This window comes from Aspergillus costaricaensis (genome assembly GCF_003184835.1).
Source record: "Aspergillus costaricaensis CBS 115574 unplaced genomic scaffold BO79scaffold_1, whole genome shotgun sequence".
Classification (NCBI taxonomy): domain Eukaryota; kingdom Fungi; phylum Ascomycota; class Eurotiomycetes; order Eurotiales; family Aspergillaceae; genus Aspergillus; species Aspergillus costaricensis.
In genome coordinates, this window is record NW_020291801.1 from 163,295 (window position 1) to 188,017 (window position 24,723).

At 49.6% G+C, this 24,723-nt stretch overlaps 10 protein-coding genes across 10 annotated transcripts; 5 read left to right on the plus strand and 5 right to left on the minus strand.

The window, feature by feature from the left end:
• Window positions 1-498: 498 nt before the first annotated feature.
• Window positions 499-1,614, plus strand: BO79DRAFT_233912 (GFA family protein; the record flags this gene model as incomplete). Its single annotated transcript, XM_025684317.1, has 5 exons — window positions 499-512; window positions 570-649; window positions 685-1,101; window positions 1,182-1,390; window positions 1,447-1,614. 5 exons carry the CDS (start codon window positions 499-501, stop codon window positions 1,525-1,527), a joined length of 801 nt encoding a protein of 266 aa, XP_025544891.1. The 3' UTR covers window positions 1,528-1,614.
• Window positions 1,615-2,051: 437 nt separating this feature from the next.
• BO79DRAFT_223148 (putative citrate synthase) lies at window positions 2,052-6,384 on the plus strand (the record flags this gene model as incomplete). Its single annotated transcript, XM_025683590.1, has 12 exons — window positions 2,052-2,263; window positions 2,307-2,504; window positions 2,555-3,304; window positions 3,360-3,442; window positions 3,495-3,567; window positions 3,657-3,658; window positions 3,739-3,986; window positions 4,034-4,340; window positions 4,521-4,903; window positions 4,967-5,239; window positions 5,512-5,662; window positions 5,723-6,384. The coding sequence occupies 12 exons, from the start codon at window positions 2,052-2,054 to the stop codon at window positions 6,382-6,384; spliced, it is 3,342 nt and encodes a 1,113-aa protein (XP_025544892.1).
• A 958-nt stretch (window positions 6,385-7,342) lies between these two features.
• On the plus strand, window positions 7,343-8,907 carry BO79DRAFT_162556 (Zn(II)2Cys6 transcription factor domain-containing protein; the record flags this gene model as incomplete). The annotated part of the gene is made up of 2 exons (XM_025679074.1): window positions 7,343-7,820; window positions 7,877-8,907. The coding sequence occupies 2 exons, from the start codon at window positions 7,343-7,345 to the stop codon at window positions 8,905-8,907; spliced, it is 1,509 nt and encodes a 502-aa protein (XP_025544893.1).
• Window positions 8,908-9,443: 536 nt separating this feature from the next.
• On the plus strand, window positions 9,444-10,106 carry BO79DRAFT_134908 (uncharacterized protein; the record flags this gene model as incomplete). Its single annotated transcript, XM_025678038.1, has 1 exon — window positions 9,444-10,106. The coding sequence occupies one exon, from the start codon at window positions 9,444-9,446 to the stop codon at window positions 10,104-10,106; it is 663 nt and encodes a 220-aa protein (XP_025544894.1).
• A 465-nt stretch (window positions 10,107-10,571) lies between these two features.
• On the minus strand, window positions 10,572-11,207 carry BO79DRAFT_184321 (YbhB/YbcL family Raf kinase inhibitor-like protein; the record flags this gene model as incomplete). Its single annotated transcript, XM_025680317.1, has 1 exon — window positions 10,572-11,207. The coding sequence occupies one exon, from the start codon at window positions 11,205-11,207 to the stop codon at window positions 10,572-10,574; it is 636 nt and encodes a 211-aa protein (XP_025544895.1).
• A 737-nt stretch (window positions 11,208-11,944) lies between these two features.
• On the plus strand, window positions 11,945-14,067 carry BO79DRAFT_283498 (MFS transporter). The gene is made up of 3 exons (XM_025688149.1): window positions 11,945-12,149; window positions 12,209-12,478; window positions 12,532-14,067. Exons 1-3 carry the CDS (start codon window positions 11,990-11,992, stop codon window positions 13,902-13,904), a joined length of 1,803 nt encoding a protein of 600 aa, XP_025544896.1. The 5' UTR covers window positions 11,945-11,989; the 3' UTR covers window positions 13,905-14,067.
• Window positions 14,068-14,105: 38 nt separating this feature from the next.
• Window positions 14,106-16,036, minus strand: BO79DRAFT_260970 (white collar; the record flags this gene model as incomplete). The annotated part of the gene is made up of 4 exons (XM_025686438.1): window positions 14,106-14,396; window positions 14,443-14,869; window positions 14,924-15,074; window positions 15,139-16,036. The coding sequence occupies 4 exons, from the start codon at window positions 16,034-16,036 to the stop codon at window positions 14,106-14,108; spliced, it is 1,767 nt and encodes a 588-aa protein (XP_025544897.1).
• Window positions 16,037-16,421: 385 nt separating this feature from the next.
• On the minus strand, window positions 16,422-17,295 carry BO79DRAFT_283499 (uncharacterized protein). Its single transcript, XM_025688150.1, has 2 exons — window positions 17,007-17,295; window positions 16,422-16,941 (listed from the first exon to the last, which is right to left on the minus strand). Exons 1-2 carry the CDS (start codon window positions 17,265-17,267, stop codon window positions 16,537-16,539), a joined length of 666 nt encoding a protein of 221 aa, XP_025544898.1. The 5' UTR covers window positions 17,268-17,295; the 3' UTR covers window positions 16,422-16,536.
• A 1,307-nt stretch (window positions 17,296-18,602) lies between these two features.
• On the minus strand, window positions 18,603-20,081 carry BO79DRAFT_260976 (uncharacterized protein). The gene is made up of 2 exons (XM_025686439.1): window positions 18,781-20,081; window positions 18,603-18,726 (listed from the first exon to the last, which is right to left on the minus strand). The coding sequence occupies exons 1-2, from the start codon at window positions 20,062-20,064 to the stop codon at window positions 18,679-18,681; spliced, it is 1,332 nt and encodes a 443-aa protein (XP_025544899.1). The 5' UTR covers window positions 20,065-20,081; the 3' UTR covers window positions 18,603-18,678.
• A 2,832-nt stretch (window positions 20,082-22,913) lies between these two features.
• On the minus strand, window positions 22,914-24,510 carry BO79DRAFT_241647 (uncharacterized protein; the record flags this gene model as incomplete). Its single annotated transcript, XM_025685143.1, has 2 exons — window positions 22,914-23,887; window positions 24,072-24,510. The coding sequence occupies 2 exons, from the start codon at window positions 24,508-24,510 to the stop codon at window positions 22,944-22,946; spliced, it is 1,383 nt and encodes a 460-aa protein (XP_025544900.1). The 3' UTR covers window positions 22,914-22,943.
• Window positions 24,511-24,723: the final 213 nt, after the last annotated feature.

Below are 24,723 nucleotides of genomic sequence, written 5' to 3' on the forward strand. Positions count from 1 at the left end.
GTTGACCGGATACTTCACGGGCTTTTGAGGTGACTTCAACAAATCCCCCGCCGACCCGCGTGTCGCGAAGCTGTCGGCCAGCGATCGGCGGCCAGTGCTCCCCCATTCGGGATCAGGAATCTCAAATCTCCACGATTATGGACTACTAACTCAGAGCACATTGCCGGTCATCTCCGGGGTAGAGCGTGACAAATCTTTGCCCGGAAAGAGTAGGATGGAAAGAGGGACCAGCACTGCACCTTATCCGGTTTAGCATGGTTTGTGGACTAAAATCGACACGTCTATTGGAACAACCGCCCACACCATTTCGGGATGGTAGCATGTCAAGTGTGCGATCAGCACCCTGATTGATATGGGGCAGCTGGAGGATGATTGGTGAGAGTCCAGGGCAGTGCAGTGAGGGAGTGATTGGATTCCGGCGTAACTCCGTAACTACCGCGGCTGTTGCGAAACCTGCTCTGAGAGAGGGAGGGAGAGAGAGAGATCCACCCGCTGGAAATGGAGTCCGAGAAGTGAGCAAGGGGACTAGAGCAGAAGTTTCTTTTTGAGGCGTAACAAAGAAAGGAAAGGAAAGCAACCGTGCATCGCATCGAGGGACGAGAAGTGGAGAAAATTGGAGAAGGGAGAACAGAAGGAACGAAGCAGAGAGGTTGTCCCGTGACGCAAAGGGGCGCCCCTCTTTAGGGCATGACAAATTGTTGTTTTCTCAGACGGTCGCGGCCAACGCCAATTCCAGCCCATCCAGCCATGTCGTCAACGAGAACGGCTTTCTTCCACCCCATCGCCCATCCGGATCCTTGGGTGATAATCTTCTCAACCTCGCGGATGGGCAAGATGTCAGCTATAAATACGTCGCCTCGTCTTCCACTTTTCTCGAGGGTCCTCATCTCGTGAGCACCTTGGTCGCCTTCAGTCTCTCCTTCTCTCCAATCAGCATTCTCCAACACCCCTCCCAAATTCTCCATCCAATTATTGCTAGAATGCCTTTATCCGGCCACTGCCTGTGCAAGGCTGTCACTTACACTGTGGACGTCGACGCACCCCTCATCGTGGGGTACGATCATTGTGACGACTGCCAGCGTCAAAGCGGGTCAACCTACTGTAGGTGTTCTCCTTGGCTCCCACCCACCCCCAGTTCGAACTAAGCAAGGCCGTTCCATGGTTACTGACCTTCCCAACAGCTCTAGTTGCCGTTGTCCCCAAGGACAAATTGACGGTCAAGGGACCCATCAAGAAGTGGTCTGGAACGGGATCCTCCGGCCATGCGGTGCACCGTCTCTTCTGTTCGGATTGTGGCTCACCCATCGCGCACGATCCCGACGCGGCCCCAGAAATCATCGCCCTGAAAGCTGGCACTTTTGACACAGAAATCAAGAAAAATCTCAAGCCCGTATGTTCTGCGATCCCGTGTAATAGCCCCCTTACTGATTCAAATTTCTCTTCCAGGATACCGAGATTTGGACTGTTAGCAAGCTTCCTTTTTGCCAGGAGCACTTGGAGAAGCCTTTCAAGAATATGCCCGAGTAAGCAAGCACCGAATGGAGGGTTCACAAAACATGCTATGATATGACGAATATTATGCAATGTAGTTAATATTGAAACAATTCTATATTCATCGAATTCACTTCCGTTTCTTGGAATGTCACACCCTTTAACCAACCAGTCCCGCTCGCTAAGAAGCCTGTAAAGAGTGAGACCTGGCCACCAGCGTTGAGAATCGATGTTTAAGTGCCCTTAAAGAATGGCGTGCCACGACGGAATAAGGCATAGTACCACTATGGCTAACTGCCATACACGCGAGAAATTTACTCCGCAAGAAGCCGAGTAAGCTGCAACGGACGACTGGAACATTGATGACGGTCAATACTTGGGAAGCAACACTGTCGGAATCTTGGAAACCCGAGACAATCTGTTATTGCGGGCATTTGCTAACCACCGGGAAATTATGCCATGGTCCCAGGCGTTCTTAAGATAATAGTTTCGCCAACATGGCGGGGCATCTATGCCACAGAACTCGACTAGCGAGCCCGCTACGGAGCATCGTCAATTCAATGTCCTCCGGAATACTTTATGTCAAAGACTCGCGCACCGATGTGCAATATGAGATCCCAATCCGGAGAAATGCCGTCTCGGCCGTGGACTTCAAAAGAATCAAAGGCCCAGGAACGGGAGCCGACCGTGCAGATCAGGTCGCTGGTGGCCTCAGGGTACATGACCCTGGGTTGAGAAATACTACTGTTGTGGAGACGGCCATAAGCTTCTCGTACGAGTTCCACTGCAGTGACGGAACGACCTGACTGTTCTAGGGATCATGAGAGGAGTTTGCTTCTTTTCCGCGGCTACAGCTTGGAGCAACTTTGGCAAAGCGATTTCGAGGACGTACTGCATCTCCTTGTCTGGGGATCTTATCCGACAGTGCCGCAGAGGAATAATCTCAGCCACAAATTGACAGAGGCCATGCTAGCCGTGCCAGATGATGTGCAGAGAACGATCTGGAGCCTTCCGTAAGTAAATTGGATCTGCGTCTGCCATCGCTGATGAAGTGTCTGTCTAGAGGCACCTCGTCGCCGCTGCCGCTCATTGTTGCTGGCCTTTCGGCTTGTCTAGCTAGTCACCCTGACATGATCCCGGCATCGCATGATGCTAACATGTATCGGAATAATCCGGAGGATACCGACCGTGCAATAATCCGAACTGTGGCTGCCTACGCTGTGGTATTTGGCCTTGTGAATAGTCATCGGAAGGGTCTACGATTTACGCCGCCATCTAGGGGAAGGTCATACTATGAAAATTTTTTTGTGATGGCGGGACTTGTGGACTCGAGGACAGGTTGTCCCGATCGTGTCAAGCTGTCTTGCTTCCGGCGGTTTTCTATCCTCAACTCGGACCACGGAATGGCATTGACAGTCTTCTCTGCTCTGGCCACATCATCATCCTTGACGGATCCTATCTCCTGCTTGATCACGGCCATAGGGTCGGCGTGGGGGCCGCTGCATTTCGGCGCCACGGAATCCGCCAAGAGAACCTTGAGGGATATTGGCGAGGCCGAGAATATACCAGGTTATATTCACAACGTGAAGCAGGGACACGTGAAGGTGTTTGGGTATGGCCATCGCTCGTACAAAGGCATCGATCCGCGAGTGCCGCCAATCCGATCCATATTGAAGGATCTGGATATGTCTGCAGACAAGCTTTTTAAACTAGCCGAGCGGATTGAGAGAGCTTGTTCGAATGATGCCTACTTCACAGAGCGGGAGCTGTACGTGAACGGTGACTTCTACGGACATTTCATCTTTACAGCCATGTACGGCGCCCGAAGGAAAGCCTTGCTCGATTGGACCCGCTGCTGACACGTGTAGTGGCTTCGACCCGGAGATCATCCCAGCGGCTATGTTGGCCCAGCGGATCATGGGAATTATGGCGCATTGGCGGGAGTACATGCGTAAGCCGTGATGCGACGGTAGGATATATCGGGACTTTCTAACAACCTACAGTGACACGCGGCAAGTTGTTGCGGCCATCACACATCTACACAGGGGAGGCAGAGGAAAGACTATTGCCGAAATTGTAAGTATGGTTGAATGGTATATACGTCAGTTGTCACACTAGGTGATAGAGCAAATCATGATTTTCACGAGCATGCAGTATTCGTCTAGAAGTAAGATAATCTTGGCTGGGACAACTGAAATCCTCCGATTTCGGGCATAGAGTTGAAGATCATGTCAAACAATCAGCAAGATCAAGCGACTCTGGTGGCAGCGAACCAGCCTGCCACCGAAGGCACACCCCTGCTGGCTGAACAGCCCGCGAAGAAGCCATACTCGATTTTTACACCTGGCCAGAAACGGCTCATCATCCTAACCGCCGCGCTTGCGTCCAGTTTCTCACCACTTTCCGCTAACATCTACTATCCAGCTCTGAACTCCATTGCTGCAGACTTACATGTCACTAGCTCGCAGATTAACTTGACAATCACAACATACATGGTACGTGTGAAATTTTTCATCAGCAGTTGGCTGCACTGACCGAACAGCTATGTCAAGGTCTCGCCCCGGCCTTTATGGGATCCTTCGCCGACCAAGCCGGCCGTCGACCAGCATATATCCTTTGTTTTGCCGTCTATATCACAGGTAATATCGCGCTCGCCTTGCAGCACAGCTACCCGGCACTGCTGATCCTTCGCGCCATCCAGAGCTGCGGTAGCAGCGGCACCGTCGCGCTCGCTTCTGCTGTGGCTGCAGACGTGATAACATCCGCTGAGCGCGGTACATATATGGGAATCACGTCTCTAGGGATCATCCTTGCGCCGTCTGTTGGACCCCTGGTTGGGGGGATCCTAAGTCAGTACCTGGGTTGGCAGGCCATTTTCTGGTTTCTTGCAATAATATCTGGGGTATTCTTTGCCCCCCTCCTCATCTTCTTCCCGGAAACATGTCGCAAGATCGTAGGTGATGGCTCCATTTCACCATACAGCTGGAACCAGTCTGGCCTGGCTTGGTACAGACATTGGCGCAATCCAGCACCCGCGACTACCAGTACCCCGGGCCAGAAATCTTCGAGGATTGCCCTTCCTAATCCACTAACAACGTTGCGTCTTCTTTCGCACCGCCCAACCGGGCTCGTCTTACTGTCCAACGGCCTTCTCTTTGCCAGCTACTACGCTGTCACTGCTGGAATCCCATCACAGTTCAAGGAGACCTACCATCTGAATGACTTCGCAATCGGATTAGTCTTCGTTCCTGCTGGCGTGGGATCCCTTTTAAGCACAACCTTCAGCGGGCTCCTGCTCGACTGGAATTATCGGCGTCTACGGGAGCAGTTCGGGTCTCCGATTCTCCAAGCGCACCACCACGGAGCATTTCCAATTGAGCGGGCCCGAATCCAAATTTGTCTCCCATTGACGGTGTTACCCCTCATTCTTGACATTACTTGATGACGTTATTGACTGATGAGTACCATATCATAGCTTCTAGCAGCCTTGTCTATTCTAAGCTACTCCGCGCTCATGAGCCTAGCCACGCCGACCCTCTCCCACGCTCTTGTCCTCATCTTCGCCATCAGCTTCTCTATCACAGCAGCCTACAACATCATGAATATTCTGATTGTGGATTTGTACTACAGTACACCCGCCACAGCCATGGCGGCGAATAACCTGGTGCGGTGCTTTCTAGGAGCAGCAGCAACAGGACTAGTGCATCCAGCCGTGGTACGCTGGGGAACTGGATGGACATACGGGTTGGTGGGAGGAATGGTTGGGGCTGTAGTGTGTCCGCTGTTAGGGTGGGTGTATGTGAAGGGGATGTTATGGAGATGTGCAGATGAGAGATATAAACCGGTAGCAGAATAGTGACAGTGAGAGCCGATTGCAATAATCACCGGCTGACAATATTTCCCGTTCTGTTACACTGAAGCCCGTGAGATAGTATTAATAATAAAGTCTCAAATCTAAGCCCACATACATGATATCTCGCACACTTTCTACCGCTACACCTGGTACCTACCATTCCAAAGACCATTATGAACTATTATCTCCTCATCTCCCTTCTCATCCCTCTAGTCAGTACCCAGATCATCGACCCCCTTCCACACTATTCCCAAACCCTCCATCTCCACTACCCCAACACCCCATGGATCCAACCCGGCGACACCCTCCAAATACTCGGTATACCCTCTCCCCACCACCTCCCCTCTTCCCACGCACCCCCTAACCCAACAATAACAGACACGAAGCCCCTCCCAATCCTCAGCACCCAGCACCTTCCGCTTCACCAAACGTACATCATCCTCTTCCTCGACCTCGACGTCCTCTACAACCACACCACAGCAACCGTCATCCTGCACTGGTACCAGCCCGACCTAATCCCATACCCCAACAACACCAACATCCTCCTCCCAAACCCCCAAGTCCCCACCAGAAAATCAGCACCTTACATCGGCCCCCAACCCCCTACCAACTCTCACCACCGATACCTCTACCTCCTGTACACTCAACCATCCAACTACATCTTCCCAGAATGTTTCGAGCACATATTCCCCCCTACAGCGGAGGCACGAGCAGGGTTCGACATGAAACTCTTTGCCGATGCAGCGGGGCTGGGGACGCCCGTAGCGGGGAATTGGTTTTACGTTAGGAATGAGGTTGATTTACCTACTGGAAGTGAGAGTGAGGGAGGAGTTGCTACGTCTACGAGTATGAATATGGCTACAACGACGACTTCAATGAGGTGGGTTGAGTGTGATGTTAGCAGCAGCAGTACTTTTGTTTTCACTACTAGTACTGCTATTGCTGCTACAACTATCGACTCCCCCAAAGAGACCACGCTAGCAATGAGTAACAACTTCATCGAAGAAATCCAGGTCCAGGCCCAGGCCCGACTCAGCTAGCGCTATAGCCTAAATCCGACCCAACAAGGCGGTATGGTAAAACCTTACTTTCTGAACAAAAAACAAATGAATGAATGAATCAGCACGCACGAACCATCTACCATATTCGTAATAGGCACCACACCATGGAACACAACCTAGGGGGATAGACCTACCTTATTGGGAACCCTCCAATCATCAGCAGCAGTAGTAGCAGCAGCACCAAAGCTGAACAGAACTGATGACAAGCATATACTACACTACACTACACCAGCCTACAATCAACACTTAGTCCAGTCCAGCCTACACAGACAAAGCAAGCTATCCGGGGTAAGGGGGAGGTGGAGGGAAGCACGTCTCTCCCCAATCATCATCATGTAGGAGGAGGGCAAGAAGGGTGGTAGGACAAGTAGTAGTAACTCAGAACTCAAAATCTGAGTTTCTGGGCATATGAGACAAGAACGACAGAGACGGTCTTCTTTGGGATCAGCCTTAGCGGTAGAAAATAGGGGTTAAGTGGGTAGTAGACTAGTAGGTGGTAGTGGCAGAAGGGTCGTGTGGAACGTGAAAAGATTTCTCTCGCCCATGTAACCTCGACTTAATCACCCACCCGTCGTCCCGTTCGAACGGGTTGCTTACTGTGTGGGAACTTGTCCCTGTGTGGTAGGGCGTGCAGGGCGTGGCATCATGGCGTGGCTCGGCGTGGCGTGGTGGTCAACTAGTTCATAGTATCCTCTATGCTGGGATTTGTGGTGTGTGGTTGGGTTGGGTTTGCTAGTATGGCTACTAGTAGTAGTAGTTGTTGTAGTAAGTAGTACTGACTGCTGCATACTATTATTATAGTACTAACATATAAGTAGTATGTAACCCCCTGGAGGATGATGCAGGAGAGCTTTACTTATTGCTGTGAATTATTACTACGCTAGTAATATAGCAGTGTTCTTCTTATCTATACTGGTTATATATCTATCTATTCAACATGAACGAGCATCCCCATCCACTGCCTAAAAGCGTTAAAGTCCGCTCCACCTGCAACGCCTGCCAACAAGCCAAGATCCGTTGCAGCCATGAGAAGCCAGCCTGTCGTCGGTGTCAGAAACACCAAATCGACTGTGTCTACAGCATATCGCGACGGTTAGGGCGACCAGCCAAGAAGAAAGATGTTGACGACGAGAGCGACTATCGTCGGGATCGTGAGTTTCTGGACGGGCCTCGGAAGCAAGAGTCGCGAGCGCGGAACGGTCCCAAGAACAGTAACAGCAATAACAGCAGTAACAATAACAGAAAGAAGAAGATGAAGCTAGAAGACGAGCACGAGACTGTGTTGGATGATACTCTACTGTTACTGGACAAGGCAGGTGGGAGCCAAAGTGTTTTGGACCCTGTTGGTGTGATAGATTCGGTTCCAAGTTTACCGGGCGATTGCTACTTGGATGAGGCTACTCCCACAGCTTTGTGTAAGTGTCGCTAACTTGTCGGCTATTATACCGCTGTGTGATGTTAATTGGAATAGTCGCGGATAGTGGCTTCGATCTATTTTCCGATAGCTGGGTGCAAGAGTTCATTGCCAACCCGCCGGTCGATCTCGGGCAGGAAGGTTTGCTGCTGGATTCGATTGTAAGCAGCGTCAAGCCTGAAAGTACTGGTGGTCGTTCTCCAGTAGATCCGAAGCACAACTCGACAAGCTTTATTCAGGATACACCGCTTATCGCAGCCACGACCTTGGAGAAAATTCATGGTATCATGGACGCCCCGTCAGAGGCGAAATATCTGAAGGAAGACCCCCTGGCTTGGTCGCTGCCATTCTCCACGATGGACCCTTTCCCAGCCAGACAGATAGCCACCGAAACTACTGCATTTGCTCAAGCGAAGATGACAAAGAGACCATACCTATATGGCCTCCCTGCGGGAGAGATAAATCCCGTGTCAGCCGTTCTAGCGCCGCACGCATATCAATTCCAGTGTCACGAGTACACGATCCAGGAATCGTTCAGGCAGATGTCGATCGCCGTAAGGATGGGGCCGTATATGTCGATTGACCATATTCTTCACTGTCAACGTATGCTGCTGAATGTATCCGATACCATTCTCAAATGTTGCGTCTGCTGCATCACGAAGAGGGATATACTCATGGTCATCGTTGTCAATATCGACAGTCTGATGACAAATCTGGAGGCTATAACGACAGGGGAAGCCGGGAATCCACAAAGACTGCTTTACAACGGGTATCATGAGCATATGCTGCCGGATTGCAAGCAGGATCTTCTAGGAAATGTGAGCAGACGGCACCGGAGTGGTGGACTGCATTTCAGGAGTCAAATTGATGCATGTCCATTGGTAGTGGGAAAGTTCTGCGTCCAGTCTGGTGACAAGTACTTCTGCATCTTGCAGATCTTGTACAGTCAATTATCGGATCTGCTGGCAACGGTCAAAAGAATCACACTTTATACGCAACAATCGTCCGCTCGCGTATCTCTGACTAAGGAGACTGAGAGGCGGTTGGAGGAGGTTATGTTGCAAATGAAGAGGATGATCAGGGTGTAGGCGATGGCACTGCTGTTCATAGTTTAGAAACTTTGTAGTGATTAGTTTTGATTCGACTATTGGTTGCATTTTCCACGACCTTTCTAGGCCGTATCCTGCTTCTGAACTCCCGTAACTCCTAAATCAGAATACAATCAGTATTGCCTTCAGATTATCGCCAAAGCAAGGGTCCACTTCTCGTATTCAATCCAAGCCAAATTGCTATACGTCGACCAGCCTACCGGTCACAACGATATCTGTGCAACCCACTGCGGGTCGAATGACAACATGTTCCACGACGAACAGGCTGTCCAGATATTCTGGACCAACAAAGCCAATTCCTTCAAGGTTGATCGGAAATGTGAGGCTGCCATGAATCACACCCACCGAGGTCGTACTTGAATGGAACGACACGTGAAGGCAAGTATGAAGTTAGATTGAGTCATATCCCAAGCCCTCCATCACACAGCATCTGGAGGATGATAAGACTTACCGTCAATAGAGAACCCACATCAGCAATGTCAACGGGGCACCAAATGCCCCAGCACGCCACCAGAATGGAACCGTCCACTACCAACTGCCCCTGCTCGATTAATGGACTTCAAATAATTACGGAGCTCCGGACTGTCCAGCCCGTTGTTGAACTCGGCACGGTTCTCGATATCGTTCAAAGGGTATATAAACACGGCAAGGATGTACTCCAATGCCAAAACTGTCGAAAAAGCCCACACTCATCATATGTGATGATACCAGCATTGGCGGAGCAATGTCTCTCCCTATTTGAAGCCGTCTGTATAGCATATAATATTACGAGGGGAAACATGCTATTTGATCCATCAGTGTTGGCGTTCGAGGAGCCATTGCCGCAATTTATCTGTATGAAGAGTAAGACAGTGTTGGGGCAGATAGAGCTGGATGAAAGGGAGTCGGTGATGCTTGTAAGAACACTACTGGGGAGGAACTTAACGAAGATTTTGGAGGTGTTGGAGACTCTGCAAAAGATATTCAGGTCGTTAGGGAAAGAGGCTATTGAAGGGGGACGATGTGCGGGCCCCGCAACGCTACGGGCGTGTGAGTCGTCGGTTGAAGCCACCATGCGGAGGTTCGCAGTGTTCATGAAGCAAGTTGAGGATAACTCTGGTAGGTCGTTTATACATTCTGGGCTCGTGGTTGTGGCTAACACTGAATCGTGTAGGGGCGTGAAGGACGACGAGGAGTGAGGGGCGAGGACGAGGTGTATCCTATATATTATGTGAGATCAAGCAAGTTAATAAATTAGATTGGGTTCCGACGCGTTAGCTCAATCAATGATTAGACTGGTACTAAGACCAGCAGCATATGATGTAAAACAACACACGAGTGATCAGTCATGAGAAACATTGAGTCGAGAACATAAACTGCAAAGAAAAAACAACACGATGACGAGTCGCGAGAAAAGTCAAGTCGACAACAGAATTGAAAAGGGAAAACAGACGGAGACCAGTCACGAGAAGACCAGTTCAAAGAAGACCACTCCAAAGAAGACCAGTCTAAGGAAGGTCAATCAATCCACCACATTCTGTCCAGATGTCATCCCAACGAGCTATCTGTAATCCTTCCTAGACGTAAATCAAAGACGTGTTGAAAGTAGGTACTCGCATAAAGAGACGAACCAAGAAGACTTGGCGAAGGAGCAGATACGCAAGTTAGCGAGGCATAGTGCGCTGATAGGTGCCTAACCATTCACCCCATCCGATGACTTTGCCAGCCATGGCCTCCTTAATGACTGAGACGGTGGCCTTGTCTGGCTGGGCAATGTCAAGGGGCTCGCTCAGCGCGACGATGGTGAAAATGTAGCGATGATAACCGTGGCCGTAGGGGGGCGAGGCACCGATGTAAGACGACCCGAGAAGGTTAGGAACGTATCTCCAACCAGCCAAGGTGATGCGGCCAGGCATGTTGGGATTCATGTCAACGTCATCATCGTAGGCAACGAAGCAAGTGGGTGGAATCTCGAAGAAAAGGCCGTGAACGAAGACCATAGACGGGATGGGGACGTCGGGATCTTCGCAAATCAGTACAAACTCTCTGGCTTCTCCGCAGCGAGGCATAGTCCATCGGAGGTTGGGAAATCTGCCTCCCTTCTCAATGTCAAGGTAGGTGTGATGGTCGAGGAGGCTACATCCGGGCAGCCCGCACTCAGGAGCCTCGAGCTTCATATTTGGCTCAGGCAAGTGAGCAAAAGCGGCGGACTTGGTGATGAGGTTCTTGTCATGGCCTCTAACGTAGTACAACATTTTGAACAGCAAAAGCTGCAAATAGAGGAAGAGAACCGAGAACATGGTGTCGGTCCTCTGCAGCAGGTGGTATGGACGTGTGGAAAGGTTTGGATGATCAAGGGGTGTGTTCAAGACATTAAATACTTAGAGAGATGGTATGTGTTTGGAGGATGAGGGCAGAAGAAGAAGAAGGTGAAAAGAAGGAACAGAGGAAGAAAGAATTTCGACGTGTTGTTGACAGAGAAGGGCTCAACGCAGTCGAGGAAAAGCGCCTGAACCGGCCCGTGGCCGGCTGCCCTAGACTAAGTGACATTTCCATAGAAACAGCAGCAGTCTAGTGTTACCTTTGGTCAATTTAATAGCCGTCTGTCAGTCATACTCTAAGCCCAGGAAATAATGCCCCGCGTCTGAAAGGGGCTAGAAAGCCGTGAGAGAATGATTCACTGGATGAACATGAGAGCCCTGAATGAGGCAATTATGGTGTAGAAATGTGCAGAACGGCGACAGATTTCACGGTCAGGCATGAGCACAAGCACAAGGACATACCAGCCTGACATGGAATCTAGTGAGGGCACATGAAGAGATGTGAAGCCGGCAAGCCAAGCCGATATCGATCGATCGGATCAGTTGCTCTGATAAGAACAGCCAAAGTGGATCCCCATGACGTAGAGTGCATTAGTGTTGAGTTGTGCACACTGCCTGGCTGAGTCAGCAGCACAACACTGGTTGGACTCATCTCCGCAGGTCTCCGAGACCTCCGAATGTGACTTCGATCGTGTTTTCTCCCTTGATGGACCTGCTGTGAAGTTCCTCTGGTCCCCTGCTCATCAATCCTGTTTCCTCTGATGGCTTTTGCATCTCCGCCGGCCTCTCCTCCGGATGAGGATGGCCAGGCCCGCGCGCCGCGCTATCCCGGCGAGGATACAACGCCCACCAGCCGCCAGGAAATCTGGGGATGGTACGCCTATGGTATAGCTGCTGAAGTGTTCGCGGTATGCGGCGTAGGTGTGTAATCCCTTTCTTGAACGCATCCTCCTGTTTGCAATGCTAATGATATCGTATAGGCTCATTCCTTCCCCTCACACTGGAGCAATTGGCCCGTGAGCGCGGGTTCCTCCAAAGCAGCCATTTGCCGTGTGTCGGTCCCGACTCGCCCTCCGCGCCCAAGGAATCTTCCCCAGCCATGTTTCGCCGCGATGACACCAATGAGCAGTGTGTGGTTGGACTGATGGGATTGGAGATCAACACAGCCAGTTTCGCCATGTATACTTTCTCTCTGGCGGTTCTGGTGCAGGCGTTGACTCTGATCTCATTCAGCGCACTGGCAGACTATGGTATGACCCACTGCCTTATTCGGAGTATAAGGCAATGCTGATAAATCGTATAGAGAACAATCGCAAGACGCTTCTTGTCGCATTTGGATTTATCGGATCAGCAACAAGCATGCTATTCGTTTTCGTCGCGCCTCCAGTATTCGTACTGGGTGCGCTTTTAGTCGTCGTTGGAGTCGTCTGTCTCGGCTCGTCCTTCGTCGTACTGAATTCCTTCCTACCAGTGCTCGTCGCCAATGACCCCTCCATTCAGAACAGCAACAAGGAGTCCGCCGCTGAACTGCATCGGCTCGATCCAGAAGCCGAATACGTGCACGCCCGCACATCCTTTGATAGGGACGAACCAAACCATCGCCCTCCAACCGGGCTCGGTCTAGGCGGCGCAACAGGCACTTCCTCCCCAGAAATGCAGTTGTCCACCAAGATCTCCTCCAAGGGCGTTGGTCTCGGCTACTGCGCAGCAGTGTTTGTCCAAATACTCAGCATCCTGCTGCTCTTCACCCTGTCCAAAACCTCGATTTCCAAGGCCTCTGGCACGCTTCCTTTGCGCTTTGTGCTCCTGCTCGTTGGCATCTGGTGGTTTAGCTTCACCATGGTGAGCCGGCGCTGGCTGCGCAGCCGTCCCGGACCACCCCTCGAATCTACTTCAACGGGCGCAAGCAGCCGCCAACCCCGCTGGCGCATCTGGCTTCACCTCGTCGCCTTCGCGTGGAAATCACTGTGGAAAACGGTTAAAATAGCTCTCAAACTCCGCGAAGTGATTGTTTTCCTCGTGGCGTGGTTCCTCCTCTCAGACGCAATGGCCACCGTCTCCGGTACGGCAATCCTCTTCGCCCGCACCGAACTTAAGATGAGCACAACCATGGTTGCCCTTCTTTCCATCACCGCAACACTTTCCGGTATGGCAGGAGCGTTCCTGTGGCCTATTGTCTCCCGGTACTTCGGTCTCAAGTCCAACCATACCATCATGGTCTGTATTGCATTGTTCGAACTCATCCCGCTTTATGGTATGCTTGCATACATTCCTCTATTCAAAAACTGGGGCGTGATCGGACTGCAGCAGCCATGGGAAATATATCCCCTTGCCATTGTGCATGGAGTCGTTTCCGGTGGGCTGTCTTCGTATTGTCGGAGTTTCTTCGGATTGTTGATTCCTCCCGGTATGGAAGCCGCGTTTTATGCACTTTACGCTGCGACAGACAAGGGGAGCTCGTTCATCGGACCTGCAATCGTCGGGGTGCTTATCGATGCAACCGGGCAGGTACGAAGTGGGTTTTTCTTTATTGCGGTGTTGATTGTCTTGCCTATTCCTCTGGTATGGATGGTGGATGCAGAGAAGGGAAGAAAAGAGGCACTGAAGATTTCAGAGGATATGGTGAGGGGTGGTGAGGGAGAGGATGAGGAAGTGGAGGGATTGCTGGCTAGGTAGATAACATTAGACGGTGAGGATATACTGTCTCGGAAATGATTTATGGAATGAATGAGGAATGAGAGGAATTCTGAAAGTCACAAATGTTATTTATCGATGGGGATAACGCTTGCATGAGCACATGATGGTTTTTATCTCTATATTCACTGTTACTATGATGTGCTCATGTGCAAGTCACGAACATAGTAGTGACGGTTAATGTCACTCATCATCATCTACAACCACCACCATCCAAACTCCTACTTCCCCATTACTCGCCAGTAGCGGCGTGCAATGAACCCATCTATCCCTTCCCTGTGCATTGAATCTATTCAACCATTTGATCCTTGCTGTGACGCTCCGACCACTCATCAATGCATGCAGTAATTCATCCCTAATTGCTGCACTACTCCCGATTCTAGAGAGAAAGGAGGACTGCAGTATTCCAGGGATTTGCAGCGAGGGCGAAGTGAACAATATCCTTAGTGATGGATATGGACGGACAAGAAGATACTATAACAGTTAGCACTCTGTCACACATTAGGTGAGAGGCACTCACATTCTCATATACACCAACCAACGCCGTCCCCATCTTGGTATCTTTCTCTCTTATCCCATCGGCCTCGACAGATTCCTCACCTTCAGCAACAGACCACCTTGTCCGGAAGCTATTACGCAATGCCGGGGAAGTCATAGGTTGGAAAAGACTTCCTCCGATGTCTTGAGTGACCTTCAGCTCGCGTGGACTGAATAGCTCACTCAAGTCACGGAACTCGTCTCTCTGGATACCAATCGGTGCCTCTGCGACTTCCACACCGTCCCTCATCTGCTGCTTTTGCAAATCTCGCAGCGACTCCATCTGAACACCGTCCATAACCAACCCACTGACATCGATCTGAGCCCCGATGAAGTACCGCACTCTACCATGGCTGTCGCATAGTGGAGCGCACTGCAGAAGATTCATAAAGGGAGAGCCATCGCGACGGCTACACCGTTCGATTGTCAGCATATGTGCGCGTACTGGACGCAATTAAACTTACTAATTCAAAAATAATTCCGAATGATGCCTTCCGGCTTCTAATGCCTCCCTGATCCTCCGCACACTATTAGAATTCGTCTTCGGTCCCTGCAAAAACCGACAATTCCGTCCAAGCACATAGTCCATGCCATACTGCGTCGTGCGATGGAATTCTACCACCAAAACCAACAGGTGTCAGCAAAAGAACAAAGGCTCATCAGAAAGGGGACTGCCTACCCTCCGAAGCAAAAACGATCGGATTATCTCGTCTCGACGGATCTGTAAGACAGAATACCTCCGCCAGTGCCTTCTCGTCATCCGTTCTCTGGAACCTCTTGGGTAGGGTCCCCCTGACCCTTTCCTCCACCACGCGACTGGTAATTCCTATGCAGCGCGAGGTAATAAACGCAGGGAGTTCCTCATCAGTAAGCATCTTCAAGGCTTCCTGTACCCGCTGCTGCAGCGCCGGGTGGGTGATTTCTCCGATCTTCTGTCCTGACAATGCAGACACAGATGATTTCGGTTGAGCGTCATCGACAAAGCATCGCACCAAGCAGTTCGCGTAATCGATTGCTTTAAGGGCCTTACGCGCTGTCAAGTAGTAAATCAACCTGTGGAGAGAGCGTGGACGCTCCTCAAGAAGAAATTCGCGAAATTTCGCTAGATAGCGCGGGTTGTGCAGAATGGTAAGCATATGCTCCGATGAGAAGACCAGATCAGCGATCTTTTCGAGAGCATGGAGTGGTGGGGCCTCTTGTGTATCGTGCTGTGGTGCAATAAGATCATAGGACAAGCCAGGGTCACAGACAGGATTGAACTCGTCGGATTCGTCATAGTAAGGGTTCGGCTGGTGAAGAAGAGGAAGCTCGTGAATCATATAATTCCTACGAAGTGTCTTGACAGATGGCCTCGAGACCAGAGCTTTTGTCGTGATATGTGCACGACTAGGGGGACGAGGGAATCCGAGAAGGATTTCGCTGGGTCGTCGTCTGCGCACCTCTCGCGACTCTTCTTCGCTGATGGAAGCGGAAGACGTAGATGTTCGCCATGGCGAAGGCGCATCTGAGGGGGGGAAATTGTCCAATGCGACAGTGGACGGGTAGGAGCGCAGTGAAGTTGCGTCGAAGTGGTCCATGGCTGGTGCTGAGACTGAGATGTTTTGTCCGTGCCAGGTCCCTAAGTAGCATGGCATTTCACCCATCCTTTATACAGCATTTTGTATTCGCAGACGCGACATATCCAATGATCGCTACGACATACGAGATTATCCCCTGAAGACAGGTAGGAAAAGGCAACCTCTCATCGCGATGTGAAGCGATCGAAAAGAACCGCCGCGGCGTAGATGCGAACTCCGATCGATCGATTGCCGCAGGTGTCAACCACGAGATCGAGAACTTGTTCATGCGTGATGCAATCCCGCATGCGATGTGTCTGCTCCACTATTGATCTACATGGGCAGAAGTATTTTGGGAAAGAAAAGCAAACTCTAATTGAGAAACTGGTGGGTGTCTGTTCAACATATTGATTGACCCGTCTGCGGGAGGTAACTCTCCTGTCCACTAATAGAGCAGGGAACTCAAATCCCATCCAACAATTAACCCGTGTTCTGCAGGCACAGATCTGGATTCCTCCCAACTAATACCTAACCTTAATATAGGTAACCAACTCCCCCTCCTCCAATGCCGCACCAGTGATAGGATCCTCACTATCGGGCCCCAACAGACGGAACAACCAGTACGGCAGCTTCGATCCAGAATCAGAGTACTCCTTGATAGCCCAAGTAGTGACATTGTTGGCGCCAATAAACAGGCCGTCCTGCTGCGTGCCGTTTACATAGTGGTGGTAAAAGTCGACCGGGACGGACGCCTGCTCGTCCAATCCCCACATCAAGAGCGCGGTATAGGGGATAGAACTGATGTTCAATGGCTGGAAGCTGTATCCGCTCACGCCGGTCTCAACAAGGCCGTTGAGGATAGAAGGAGAGGAGTCATCGCAGATGATGGGGTTCTTGGCCTCGTCGTTTTCGGAGCCGATGGCGATCTAATAATTCATTCGTTAATACTAGTAACGAACTACTTGATGATCAACTGGGGTAATGAGCATACATATCCCATATGGATACCAGTCTCTCCAGCAGTGCGGAAGACAACGCTGGTATCACCAAATCCCTCAATAGGGCAAGCCTGATCCGGCGCGGTAACGTTCTTGCAGTCGGTGGCAGCAAGCATGAAGTAGCCGGTGGTTCCAGTCTCCGGGGAGTACGAATTGATGTTGGTGCATCCTCCGGTGGCGCGAACGGGTTGCACGGCCGAAGCGTAGGCAGAGCCTGCGAGCATGGAAACTCCGGTCAGGATAGCGGGAATCATGATGATGATGCGGATACTTGTGTTCTGGAGATCTGAGCCTGGAATACAAGTAAACCTCGAGGGGTCAGAAGGCCATATTTATACTATGCTCGTGGCACAACATGCTCACGATCGGTAGAATTGGCCGAAAATCGCTCTCAAAAATGCGACTCTAGAACAAATTCCCTGATTCTGTTAGCATCAATCCATCATAATCCAGTTGTGCCTGAATAGGCAAAAGACCCATACAGAAGCTCGTGGGGGCCGTTCAGGGACCAGCGCGTATTGGTGGTCCGTTTAATTTGGATGGGGCGGATACGACGGCTCGATCCGTCAATTTTGGCTGGCAGAGGAAACTTCTCCTTTACCGACGCCCCATGATTTAGTGGGAGGGTTTGAGGCGATTGCCACCTTGGAAGGAAGCAGCTATTTGCTTTGGACCCTGACCGAGGCCTTCAATGATGGATGCTGCCTGCAGGGGTCGCGGTGATGCCTGCTTCAACGTGCTTAGTGCATAAGCAGTCTTGCATCTAACTGGACCGTTGGTGAAACATGTCCAGTAGGATTCTTCGTCAACTATGACTGTGAGGATGCTTGGCTCGGCAATGGAATTATCCTCATGTCTCGTGGGGCGCATGAGGCTGAAGTTGTGTTGTCTGCTCAACGTCCATCCATCCCGTCGGAGATTCGCCCGAATTGTCCGACAGAGCGACCGTAGGCAATACAACCTGGAATTAGGAAATCATTAGCCATGAGGGAATTAGGCATCCATGAGCATTTGGTATTTCAGGCTACAACTCCAAATAATCAGGAATACCTATTGCCAATTCTTTCGATTTCTTTCGGTTGTGTCTGACCAAGCCGCTCGATGCCTCATCGCTAAGGCTGCACATTGCATGTAACTGTGTCCGGGTGTGCATAAGCAAGCTTTCCTTAATATTGGCACTATTGTTATGTTATTTTATTTGTTTCCTCCAAGCCAGCTGAAATTTGAAAAGAGACGATACCTGTTAGATATCACCCATAAACAAAACATGTTCCTACAAAAGAGTCAAGGATTCCCTTTCCCGCGGGCAGGATAACCTGTCAGTCCCGAACGGCCGACATTTATTCTCATACGCACAATTATTTATTGGCATCCTGATGAATAAAGTATTATGCCTCTTTCTTTGATTTGGTGGGGGATCAAATCACATAGCTTATGGCAACTACAAAGCCAATTCCTCCCCCCCCCCCCCCCCCCAAGGGAACATATATAGCGGATGTATATTGACAGGTAATATATACACACAATGCCTTTCTTTCAACCATCTATTCTATTTTCTCTCAACACAATAAATAGACAACATAGGTACCCGGCCAGATTGATTTGATAGCATCATGAGTCCCCCAGTGTACATTGCACGCATATTCACATCACAAGCTTAACCTCTTAACACGTAAAAGGTTTACTTATTTCCCCCGACCGAAACTCGTTAACCTATAATCATTGATGTCAGCATATGATCTTCATATCCATATAGAAACCACTTACCAGCTCCGCAATACTCGAATAAGTACCGCAACCGAAAACAATCATACCGACAATAAAGACCACCAAATTACACATTGCAGGCCGTAAATTGTGTGTCTCATACCAAGCCCCATCTCTCAAAAGCACAAACCACATCACGGGAGGAATATAAAACGAGAGTCCGGAAACAAAGAGTGCCGAGATGATGGACAGTAGCTCCGAGAAAATCGGAATAGCCTCGGCAATGACCCAAGCGAGAACAGTAACAAGCGATATGAGACCCAACCAAGTCATCCAGCCCTTTCGGGTGTTGATAAAGCGGGCGGCTGAGTCATGATAGAACTTTCCGTGAATGTATCTGCAGACGACCGTCACGTTAATAGAGCCGGAGATGAAGATGACTGGAAGAGCTATGCCGAAAACCACTCTTGAAATGACTGGTCCGGCTGATAGTAGGGCAGGAGATTGCACGCCCTGGCCCACAAAAGCGTAGATAAGCGACCCTGTCAATGTGTAGATGACGATTTGAATGCCTCCTAGCCACCAGAGGGTCTTGATGTAATCCTCCGGAGTATGCATGTCTTCCATGAAGGAAGGCAAGCATCCAGCGAAAGAATAAGCGAAGACAATGTTGTTCGCGGCGACAATTGCTTGCGAGAAAGTGATTCCGGCTATGGGCCACGCAGACCACGGGATATGATCAGCGGAGAAGGTACCAGTGGAACTGTGACTTTGAATGCCCGTTGCAATCACCGTGACTCCGATGGCCAAGATAATTGAAGCGAAGTCGATATAACCGAGGATTGCAATCTCGGCAAAGGATGGAGGAATGGCGAGGATCATCAGAATGGCAGCGGAGACAATACTGAAGACCACCGAACACACGCTGCTTTCAGTGATGGTCTGGAACGCAATTGCGCCGGTCAAGCAGTGAGACCCAATGACAAAGACCAATAGGGCGACAAAGCTGCCGACGAAGATTTTGCCTCCCACATTCCCCAGGAGAAGATGGCCGACATCTGCGTAGTGCCCAACCTCGGGGTACTTTAATTTCACTTGTCCGATGTTATAGCCCGCATACATCGCTACCAGTCCGATACCAATCGTGAGAATGACACCGGCAACCATCCCCAACGTAGCGAAGGCAGAAGGCAGGCCCAAGCTCCCAAGGGCAATTGCCTCCACTATGGAAATAACCGTGAGGCGCTTCCATCCTAGCCGGCGAAACCTGGCATTGCCCTCTAAAATGTATTGGGTCTCGGGATCGGACAGATCCGAAGTCTTCGGAAGGCCTTCGCTGGCCATGAAGACGCGAGTAATCGATTGGCGATGGGGGTAATGTATGAACTGAGTATGAAGTAAGTAGGGCCCCTCTGAGTTCTTGAGATGTTGAAAAACGTTCAAGAAAAGGACCGGGGGGAGGGGGGTAGAGATAATCAGATGATCAGATAAGATGGAAGGAACTGATTGCTTCCGAGAGAATTTCCCGGCCGCGCAACCCCACCCTCTCTGCAAAACCTTTCCAACACTAAGACATCACTAATCCGCTTCGGAGGACTAGCCGCTTTACCCCTCACGGATTCTCCAGTTAGAGATTTTTTTGTTCCTTCCTTTTAAATCTTGCATATGGTGCAATTGACTCGTCAATCCCAAGCATTTCTGAGAGATTTCATTCTCAAAAGCACGAGCGAAACATGGCTGTTTAGAAACTTACCTTTCATGAGGCGAAGATGGAAAACATATCATCCGAGGCGCAAGATGCATTCATGGCGAGAATACGATGATAGTAGAAGCTAAGGGCGGGTCGCCGATATTAAACAGCCCCGTTCAGACCAATGGAGAATCTATGGAGGATGACAGGGAATCCTGCCAAGTCAACTGGTGTTTAACCCACTCTCCAAGATTAAAAAGATTATCTAAATGCACGCTTCACACTACCATTTTATAGGAAGCGAACAATTTCAATTCTATTCGGACTTTGAGTTTCATCGATATCTTTGGGTTGAGTAACCTGTATTTTCGTTCCAAGCACCATAACGAGCATTGTGATTGCATCTCCTAGTGTTCTGCCAGCGAAAATCTAACGAGATGGACATGCGTTCGTTGTTGATTGTCAGAACAGCATTTGCCAAGTGGGCCAAATATCACTGGCCAACATACAGGCAAAATAGTAATTCCGATATCCAGTACAGCTCTCCCGGACTAGCTGTACTATAGTATTCTTTCTGTAAGTTGACATGTCTGCAGGCTCTGGAGTGGAGATTCTATTTCTAAATATTCGTCTAGCTGAAGGCTTTTCTATATAGCTCTCCGTGCAAAACATTTGAATGATTTATTGATAACATCATTTGTTTAAACACTCAAATGAACAAGCTCAAACGATTTAAAGTCGAATTATTATGTTAGAGGGAGGCTCACAACTCGTCAACACTATTTTCGGCCAAGTAGACTCGAACGAAATAGTTCTGGCTACTGGGCAGACGGCGTGACTTATTGGTCTCAACAAAAGCTAATTAGATTTGGGTGATAACGATAACAACAAAGAATAAGAACAGTAAATGAAAATAGTAACACACAGATAGAGGAAGGAACTGGAGAAAAGACTTGTCTTGACCGATTTGCGCCCTTGAAACAGAAAGGAGAGGGAAACCTATGTATTGGCCCCATTTCCGCTTGCAGCTTTAAATACACCTCGCAACCAGTTGTTCTCAGGTGTTTGACCCCAGGATCTCAAGCAACTTTAAGAGATAATTCGACGGGAAGCCAATTCCTTTCATAGGCGACAGTCTGGTTTCGGGACGAAAGGGTCAACGTTATAGAAAGAACAGTACATAAGTCCAGACCCATTGGGTCCAACTCGGATTAATCATGTTATTTAGTATGGTAAAGTACAAGCAAGTGAGCGATTGAGCGATGTGTACTAGATCAGAATAGAATTTAAAAGCACTCAAGACTAGTTGGCTGCTCTAGCGCTTGGCTGAGACAACGCGCAGGGCTCAATCCCATAAACAAATTCTGGCCACCAGTACCCCTGCAGCTACCGCTCAAGGCCGATACAGACCCGTTCTAAACAAGTGTGATAGCGCCAGTAGGGTGTGAGGGTACTACAAAGTGGAAGCCGGAACATCTGTGGACAATATCGGTCCAATAATCTGAACAGTAAGATTGGAAGCGCCCTGTAGGCTGTCTGTATCGACTAAAATATCAAATTCTCTGGTATTCGCCCGAATCCACTAAAGTATCCAGCAAATTACGAGTCGAAAACTTAAGCGCCAGCCGCTTTGTCATTTTCTCTACGGTGACTAGGCCCTCACACTTGCGGTACTAAGCGCTTATGCATATCGATCTCTTCCCTTACGCTAACCATCGGCCGGGCGCTTAGTATCCTGTGCCGGAGAGTCCCAACTGCCAATCATTTTAAGTTGGGAGTTTTTTTTTTCGCCTTGAATTGGGTGTGGTCAATAGGCGAGGATGTGCTTGTCACAGTTGAGCGAACCCTGCCCACCTCCAGGAAATCCAGGGTTGGAGTGCCAGTGCTGCTCACTGTTATATCAACGTTTCGAGCTCTCCGCATTCTACTAAGCAATGAGCTGCAAGTATATGCACAATGTAAGGCTCACGTTGTTTTCCTCAACACAAGTCAAATTGTGCTCAGACTATCCTGTTTCCTACATCTTGTTAGACTGCATCAAGGCGCTAATTGAACACAAGAATGTGGATCCTGTCTTTGCGAGACTGCCAGTGACCATATTTAGACCACCATTGGCTTCAACATTCTACTTATCCCTCTCCAGCTTGAATTAGAAAGCCTCTTCTATCACACTGCTTTTTTCACACATCGCCTCTTCGGAAAAAATGAGCAAGCAAATTGATGGAAGTGCCGCAGAGCAGAAAAGGGTCGAACAGAATCAACTAATTCAAATGTCACTGTCCTCTGGTGAAGAGGCTAAGAGAGCAAGAGGCAAGAAAACAGAGTTGCCATCCCAACGTATAGCCAACAACCCATCCATTGGGCAGGTCGTCTCTTCGGGAGAAGAGGCGCAGAGAAGAAGACAGAGTAATAAGAAGGACTAAGATGTAAGGGAACAAGGCGGGGAATCCCAGTACGTTATTATTCTGACATTTACTGTCGCCTAAGGGAGAATAACGCAGCCGCCGATTAAAGATCCATTGTAACTGTCAGATCAGCTTGCAAATCGCTTTCTCAGTCGATCTCTATAGTCTTCTTCCTCCTTTACCTTTTGTTCTATCAAGCTCCCAGCGTCCACACACCAATATGGACTGACTGTGCGGTCGAATATGCTTTGTGTGCAGTGTTCTTCACAGAATCTTCTTTGAACATGCTCGTTGAAAACCCGGAGCAGCCCCTTGGGGCTATGCACAGCTTGGAAATACCAAAAGCTTCCCCTATTCCAGCACTCCCTCAAGACTTGTGCATAAGAGATTGGCGAGTTTTGAATCATCTCCTGTTTCTTGAAAGCATCGATATACTCAATGACAACCTTCTCAAACATCTGCAGGTGCTCGCCATGCTCGATGTCATCAATGGGCCGACCAGTAAGCCAGTAAGGTGGGGTTTGTAGTTCGATGGGGAAGGCACACGCCCATTCAAGGTCAATAAGAGATGTTATATGCCACTCTTCATCAACAAAGATATTACTCGGGTGAAGGTCGGTGAGGGTCAATAAAAAGGGACCACGGCGGTGCTGACGAGAGACGAACCGAGGCAAAAGTCCACGCATCATCGTTAGAGCAGCTAATTGCTCTTGACCATCTTTCACGTCATGGATGGCATTTGGCTGATAGTGAATACGGTTATCGTGACACTGTAAGAGATCGAGGAGATATGGTTCGACGGATTCGTAGGTTGAGTCACGTGGGATGGTGGGAATCCCCTCGTTTTCAAACGTCTGCAGACGTAAGGTTAACGGCCGATTGGTAAGTCTTATTACTCCCTCGTTTGTCATGGTTAATGATCCGGTTCGAGGCAACTGAATACGGTTCAATGACAGTGTGATCTTTGCGAGATCGTTGAAGAGAGTCTGTCTCCGTGCCGTATCTTGGAGCATGACCGCCCATGAATCGGAGAGCATTCGACCACTTTCAATGTAGCTGATAATCATGTACCCTGTCTTCCATGCATCACCCCGATGTAGACTGACATACGGGCATGAGATTGAGAGTCCAAGCCAAGAGCGTACCATCCGATTAATCCGCCAACAGATACGAGTAAGAAAAGGTGCAGAAGATGGTTCAACGAACTGCAACAGGCTGCAATTTAGCGAAAGTCTCGCAACCGGACCCCGACTGACCTACAGTTTGTCCATCAGGGAAGGCAAATCCGTGAAGTAGAGGAATAGGTACACTGGGACAATTCTGACGAATCCAAATATAAGTCGCGGTCTCACATCGCAGCTTTTCATCCACATTTCCAGGCTTAGTCTCTTCACCGATCTTGTAAGGCAACGGTATTCGAACCAGAACGCGCTTATCAGATGGGGGGTTGATCCACACCGGAATACAAACGTTATAGCTGCCAAACATCCAGTTGCTTTCCTCATCTACCCGGCAGTATCTTGCAGAAAGGTGGAAGGCAACCGTAGCTTCGATGTCGGCCCTAATGGAAACTAGATATGACCAGAAATCCTGCTGCTTTTGTGGATAGTCTAAGCGATGTAGAATATTATCGTCATCTGCCAGTGCATCCTCTAGCGAGATGCTTTTGCCCCTAAGAAGTGGTAGTGTCGCCATGGTGTGAGGCGACCAGTAAGCAGTGGAAGAATGCCCCTAACCTGAAAGAGAATAGAAGCTTACCAAAGGACATCTATCTGGGCATCAATGAATAGGGGCACACAAGACGTGAATAGTGACAAAGGCGAAAAAATTACAATAGGTAAACTTCAGGAAAACACTGGCAGTACTTAAACTGATCACCTCTTGTTTGTTCGGGGCCAGCCGCGAAGA